The sequence below is a fragment of the Penaeus chinensis genome, chromosome 3, assembly GCF_019202785.1.
Source record: "Penaeus chinensis breed Huanghai No. 1 chromosome 3, ASM1920278v2, whole genome shotgun sequence".
Taxonomy (NCBI): Eukaryota; Metazoa; Arthropoda; class Malacostraca; order Decapoda; family Penaeidae; genus Penaeus; species Penaeus chinensis.
Genome location: NC_061821.1, coordinates 15,905,935 through 15,913,434, shown reverse-complemented (window position 1 = coordinate 15,913,434; position 7,500 = coordinate 15,905,935). Strand labels below are relative to the sequence as shown.

At 35.6% G+C, this 7,500-nt stretch overlaps 2 protein-coding genes across 5 annotated transcripts in view; one reads left to right on the top strand and one right to left on the bottom strand.

Annotated features, from left to right (window-relative positions):
• The window catches only part of LOC125039376, a 6,568-nt gene extending 2,949 nt beyond the window's left edge, over window positions 1–3,619 (bottom strand). Inside the window, exons 1-3 of one of the 3 annotated variants that reach the window (XM_047633228.1) lie at window positions 3,491–3,619; window positions 3,121–3,197; window positions 21–1,323 (exon numbers count right to left, since the gene is read on the bottom strand). In XM_047633228.1, coding sequence (XP_047489184.1) covers window positions 21–1,291 — 1,271 coding nt within the window. In that variant the 5' untranslated portion in view covers window positions 1,292–1,323; window positions 3,121–3,197; window positions 3,491–3,619. Of the gene's footprint in view, window positions 1–20; window positions 1,324–3,120; window positions 3,212–3,490 lie in introns of all 3 variants that reach the window. The other 2 variants (XM_047633218.1, XM_047633237.1) reach the window with 2 other exon arrangements.
• A 97-nt stretch (window positions 3,620–3,716) lies between these two features.
• LOC125039389 (gastrula zinc finger protein XlCGF57.1-like) overlaps window positions 3,717–7,500 on the top strand; it is a 16,180-nt gene continuing 12,396 nt past the window's right edge. The window contains exon 1 of one of the 2 annotated variants that reach the window (XM_047633246.1): window positions 3,717–3,974. The gene's annotated coding sequence lies outside the window, so the exon portion shown is untranslated. Of the gene's footprint in view, window positions 3,975–5,350; window positions 6,655–7,500 lie in introns of those variants that run through there. The other variant, XM_047633254.1, reaches the window with a different exon arrangement.

The window sequence follows — 7,500 nt, the reverse complement described above, 5'->3', positions numbered from 1 at the left end:
ATGCTTTACATGGATCTTACCTAATGGTGACTGCTAATCTCTCTACTGGTGGAATAGCATCTCTCATTTTGGTGTTTTCATGTTGTAGATGGAGATGTAGGCATTGTAGGAGTGCATCAAAAGTGTTCATGGACATACAAAAATACCCAAAGAACTTTACATGATCACTTCTTAATTCTTTATACAATGTTGCAAATGCTCCTAGAGTATCTCTTTGTTCATTAGTTGGGTGAATCCAGTGGATTCTGCACTGCCTTTTCTTTTTTCTTAAATACAAAAGGTACAGGACTCTCAGTTGCTGCCTGCGATCCATCACTCTGTGTTGCTGGGCACGCACTGGTGGACCATGTCTAGGAGCTGGAGGTATTGCAATAGATTTCTCCTTTGTATGAACTCTCCTGTGTGTTACTAAACTATTTCTAGTTGAGAATTTTTTACGGCATACTTCACATGTGTGTGATTTTTCATTTATTTGTCTTTGCATCTGATTTACTAGAGTATCTTTCCTTGCAGATTTTTTACTCCATACCTCAGAGCTGAAAAGCTTCTCATTAAAATGTTGCTTTATATGTTTTCTTAAAATACTCTCTTGAGATAATTTTTTTGTACATATCTCACATTTACAAGGTTTCTCATTTGAATATCCAATTCGGTCTGTAACTGCTGTATGTGTTTTTATCTGCATTGTCAAATTACTATTTGTACACTGAATTTTCCTAGAGTCCTCAAAATCTTTAGTTGTAGTTTCCTTCCTATCAACATATATGCAACCATGCTGTTCAGTTGATCCATCATCAAAACTTTCAGTTTCTTCATAAAATGAACAGTCATCCTTAATGTCTTCAGGCTTAATAAAGACAGTGCTCTCATTATTAAGGCAAGTATTATTCTCATGTTTCACTTCTATATCAAAGTCATTAAAATTTATTTCATCCAAGTTTTCTGTTTCTTCAGTAATGGTACACTTGTCCCTGATGTCTGCATCATCTTCACTTTTAATATACGTATTATTGGTCTGACTAATGCAAACATCTTCCTCATTTGTCATTTTAACATCTGAGTAACATTTATTTGTCTTGCATTCAAAGTTCTCGGATTCCTCAGAAAATTGACATTCATCCTTGATGTCCATTTCACTCTCAGTCTTTATATAAATATTATCAACTGCATTCAGGCAAACATCATTTTCATTCTTTAATTCTGGGTAAGTTTCCTCACAAATGTCCTTAATTTCCACCCCATCTTCTCCTGCCTTCACATGCAGCTCTGCATCTAGGCTCTCTTCATCCATAATGGCCAAATGTTAATTAGGATGGTATCACTCTGAAAAACAAATACCATTGTCAGTAGTAGGCCTTTTACAGTCAGATTTAATAAATTATAATTTTAAAAGATAATCTTTGTTGGAAAACTAATCCAACATAAACTGATATTGTTTTTTAATCTCTCAGACTGTTAGTTACTGACATTCACAGATGACTTTAACCACAGTATGATCCTAAATTATCAAGCTACAACATTCATGATCCTAATAGGTTCCTTAAACCAATTCATCTCTTCTAATTAATGGCACCTACTGTAATTACACCTCCAAATGTTTTTTTTTTGTTTGTTATAATGCCACTCACTTCACTCTTCTAATCTAGAACACAATGACTGTTAAAATTTTTCTGATTCATTTTGCTGGAGTTCTAATGAAAGAAATGATGGCAACTCTTAAACATTCCTTAAAATAAATACATGATAGAAATAATGAATCTAAAAAAGCTTAGATGATATGCTTTCCAATAAATTATAATATATTTAAGGGGAAAAAATACAAAAATACATTTAATGTTATTAATATCAGACTAAATTAGCAACAAATAACAAGAGCTTAAGACTTTTCTGACATAACAAACAATACCTTTTCAAAGGTTATTCCACAAAATCTTTAGAAGTAATTAATTATAATTGGCATTTTTCTTTGTTAACTTTTTTCATTATATATTGGGAAGTGGTAATTTTAAATCAACAAGTCTCATGGACATTTTTCAGGTAAGAAATTAATTAAGTCACACTAATAAATCAACACATTTGAAAATTATCTCTACTTGGTAAGAAAGCACCATTATAAGTTTCTAAACAAGAAAAACAAGACTGTGGCAGTATAATGGGAAAAAATTCTGAATATTGATAAAAAAAAAAGATGTATATATATTTATATAATTATATATATATATATATATATATATATATATATATATATATATATATATATATACACACACACACACACACACACACACACACACACACACACACACACACACACACACACACACACACACACACACACACACACACACACATATATATATATAAAATTATGTTTATATATAAGTATGTGTGTGTATGTGAGACACACACACACACACACACACACACACACACACACACACACACACACACACACACACACACACACACACACACACACACACACACATACACACACACACACATAAATATATGAAATAAATATATTTTTTCTCCTTGATAGAATTCAGGACAGGGGTCCTTAAACTTATTAATGAACTCATACCTAAAGTAAAAATATACATGGCACTGGTCCACAAACAGGACAGTGTACAGGTAGAGTGAAATATACAATACCTTTCTCTGTCAGAAAATGTAGAATGAATTATACAATACCTTTCTCTGTCAGAAAATGTAGAGTGAAATATACAATACCTTTCTCTGTCAGAAAATGTATAGTGAAATGTACAATACCTTTCTGTCAGAAAATGTATAGTGAAATATACAATACCTTTCTTTGTCAGAAAATGTAGAGTGAAATATACAATACCTTTCTCTGTCAGAAAATGTAGAGTGAAAGATACAATACCTTTCTCTGTCAGAAAATGTAGAGTAAAATATACATACAATACCTTTCTCTGTCAAAACCAACCTGACCCTCACTGATATATGACTGAATTTGGACAAGATAATCAGGTATAAACAATGTAGCCACAGTGACTCAAAGGCTGCACTCCAGCCACCAAATTGGTGAAGCAAAGTTTGCAGACCTGTTTCGGAACTTGCCATTAAATAAGAAATAAGTTAATGCTCTTATCTTACCAAAGTGTGGATCCCATGGTGATTGCTTGGTGTAATTCCAAGGGACGTGACAAATATTTTGCACTCTTATTTTCAGTCTGCGAAAATGTTACTGATGGAAGTGTATTAGTATCAATTATCCGTGATGGCTATTTATTGTGTAGCAATTGGCCATGACTGTCATATTCTTAAAGGGTAAATATATAAATGCAATACACATGAATTCATCAATACTCAGTTCTCGGGCATTTCCACACCGCTCTGTATACCATGCAAAATTACAATGTATTTCATGTCTTTACTGCTCTGCCATGAACTAGAAAATGGGAAAGTGTGGTAAGCAGGGCACGTCATCTGTAAACGGAAGTGGAAGCATAACAGGCATAATTACCGCAGTCCTAAAGCCCGAGCGCCCGAGCGACGTGTCCTTCCTTGACGTGTGAGGCCTAATTTATTTGTGTTGATGTGTTAATTCATACTGATATATAGCTTTCTTGGCGCTTGACTTAAACGATTTAGGTACTCTTGAACTTGTGGGTAAGGAGTAGCAAGTATCTTAAAGCTTTAGTCTGGAACATTGTTTATAATTTAAAGGAAATTGCGCCCGTTTCCCGCAGGCCTGTTGACAAGAGGCGAGCCAACGCGGCGACGGCGACGCCACAGCCGATCGAAACTGGAACGTCAACTCTCCAAGGGATGTGATGAAATCTGAGCTAACGGATGCTGCCCAATATATGGACTAAACAAAGAGAACAAGAGAAGAATTAGAGAGTGATAACAAGAAAATCCAATTTCAAAAGAACGGAATAACAGAGACGCCGGAAGGAAAACACCGGAAGAACCCCAACCAACAAGCTCTAATCTAGAACATGGAGGTAGGGAAAGAAAATTTCGTAGTACATCTTCACTGTTAGATGGATCTACAACCACAAATATCAACAATCCATTAAAACTAACGGCTAAGCGACGCACAGAGATAGAGGGAAATGGACACAGCCATCGTATAAAGGATAAGAAATAGGGGGTTAATGTTACCGTGAGCGAGGCGCTGACACAGAGGGAAATACACTGCCATCTTGTAAAGCATAAGGAATAGAGGGTTATTGTTACCAAGAGCGAGGCACAGATAGAGGGAAATGGATAAGTAAAGCATAAGCACAAGAAATAGAGTAATAAGCAACACAGATACAGCTGCTCTGGCCACATATTTACCACAAAATAAGGAAAATATCCACACCACTCTCACACAGCCAGCACTTAGTGCTAATGAAAGAGGGGTACAGGTGGCATGTAAGCAGCCAATATCTAATTAACATATACACTATTACTATACTACCACTACTACCTCTCCAACCTCAATAGCTCATCAACACAGGCTTCATAGAAGCCTCATTCTAGAGTCCACAATGTAACAATGAAACAATCTTCCCAGTTGAACCAGAACTAAATCAAGAAAACATCAAAGATAAAATAAGAACAGAATGTGAATAGGTTAAACTGGAGGATATCAGTGCATGCTATATCTAAAAAATGTACATGTATTCCCATTCTATATGATGTAGTTATCACCATGAAAATGAAAAAAATTGAGTGCACTCACATATTGTGGCTATAAGAAGCATATTAAACTTACTACCTCAAAGCATTTTTTTTCCAATTTGTTCTACATGTTTACTCCATGGTCTTGAATAGTAAATTGACTGCATAACTCATTACTGCGACATGCCAACTAGTTTGTGTGATGCTACAAGTTTGTATCTGTCAATTCCACTATATTTTGGCATCTTGTGTATTTATGTAATCTTAAAAAATAAAGTATGGCTGTTATGAATCATTTTAGATTTTTTGAGTATAATTTTTTTTGCATGCACATTTTCCAAACCAGGAGTTTTGATAGTTCCTCAACTATTCTTCAACAGTCACCATGTGGTTTGTGTGATCACGATGGGTCTTTTTTTTTAAGCCAATGTAGTGGAAATTTTCAGTGAAACTTATTGACATTTGCATAAGTGATAGTGTGTTAAGTGATGAACCTGTTTACTGTGTGTAGTGTGGAAATAAGAGCAGCATTAATTTCAGTACCAAACATTGCAGGTGTGATTGAATATACAAACACAACAGATGACACAACAGGATAGATACTAACAAAGACAAGACAAGACAAAAAAAAAAAAAAAAAAAAAAAAAAAAAAAAAAAAAAAAAAAAAAAAAAAAAAAAAAATTCAAACCAATTGACATGGTAAACTTGCCAATTACATGGTCACGACCTACCCCAATAATCGACAAAGAAAGCAAAACTGATAATAAAGAAGGAAATGAAGAGGAGTATGTTAAAAGGTCTTTGACTTTTAGAAAGGAATAATCTAGTACTATGAAATCCAAGATCCATATTGAACAAGAAAACTGAAATAAAATGTCTAATTGTCATCAGGGGGGCCAATGGCGATGGGAGTGCATGTCCGCTTCCACCCTTCCAGCCAAGGGGGTCCCTCATGGTGAGTCTCTAGGCAGGTCCTTAGTGCATCTCTAACTCCTAGTGACAGGAGTGGTTGAGCTGCCCAAACCATAACCTCCTAGGTCATCCCATGGGCCTCCTTCATCCAGGATTGTCTCACAAAGAGACAATCTGATGGGCAATTCAGTTCTCTCAGGGCTTGGTAGGCAGGGTGAAGGTCAGTTACCAAGAAATGGCCTTCAACCTCCCCAGATGAATTGTTCATTGTCCCTTCTCAGCAGTGTCCGAGCCCTATCACCAAGGAATGGCACACGTTCTGATTACTGTTCAGCTAAGCAATGCGACATGCTTCTGTGACCTCTAATATCTCCAGCAAGATGAAATTCTGCCTTGCCCATGGGCTTTCGCCAATGGACTCTTGTGCTGCTTTGAGTGTTTCATGCTTTAAGGACTCCCACAGAACTATGGGTCCATCAGATTTTTGAGTTCTATGAATTGACCAGAGACTGCTGTGGTGAATCTCCGGGCACACTCCTCTGCCCTCAATCTAATGCACAAAGAAAATCTGGGAAAATAACTGTAAACGAAATCTGGTTTAAAAAAAAAAATAATAATCTAAATAATTATACAGTAATAAGAAAAGATACTCAGTCAAGTTATATCTGTCAAAAATGATTTACAATTCACTAAAATTAACTCCATGGTGACGGGTGAAGAAAACTAAAAAAAAAAAACTACACTTAGGCGATCAATGACAACATGCCGACTTTGAGCGCGGGAGTTCGGCACATCAAGCCAAATCACTGCCTCGTAGCGCTTTGTTGTGCCGCTGCGGTGTACAGCCACACGCCACATTTTGAGCAGTTTGTTTTCACGTCTATAGACGTGACCCGTTGTTAAGGGTTTAAGAGAGAAGGAGGTCTGCCCCCAAGCTCCACCCTATTGCTATATTTGTGTACACTCCTAATGACCTTAGATGCTGATGCAGCAGAACAAATTAAATAATAAATAATAATAAAGTATTTGAAAAATTAGAAACTTTATAAAATCAAATATTAAGACTGGCAACTGGATGCTTTAGATCAACTCCAATCATAGCTGTAAGTGTTGACAAACCTTCCACTACTAACAAACAAAAACTTGAATGCATACAAATGACAAAAATCTTGAATAAACCAAATACAGTCCCAGTAAAACAGCAATTAACAAATTGCATAAAAGAATACAACTTCAGAGTTACTGAAACAAGATCAAACTTATACCTAGACAGACATAACTCGAAATATAGTACCAAATATATCCCCTGTACCCGCATGGAATGACATACCAGAACCAGAATCAGCCTCAGGAGCAATCTTTATCCAGAGTGAAAATAAAACTACTATTTGGAAATGACCCCACAGAATAGGAATCACTCATAGAGAACTATTTGCCATAAAACAAGGATTGAATTACAGAATAAAAAGCAAACTTACACAGTAATACAAACAGACTGGCAATTATCATTACAATTAATACAAAACTCCAAACCATTAAATTATAAACAAAACATAAGAAATACAAAACAAGTGCACACTCTCTCAACACAAAAACAAGAAAAGAAATATAAAGGGAAATTAAATTGCTGATCTAGTTGCCCATGAAATAAATAGTCCCACACTCATACCACAAGACCCAAATTGCAGTGTAAGAGAAACTAAATTATGAAATTATAAATAATGAGAATTAAATTTGAAGAGAATCTTGAATACAAAAAATTGTCTTATTAGAGACAACCAAAAATCATGGACAAGAGCCAAATACAGAAGACTAGACTAATGCCAGCGGAAACTGAGGCCCAATGTTTGGGATCACCTCTGCATTGGACCTCAATCCTTGCCTCAATTTATTTTGCAGGGTCGTTTCTTCTCCCTCTTTCCTTTTCCTTTCCTTTGCCTTCTCTTCTT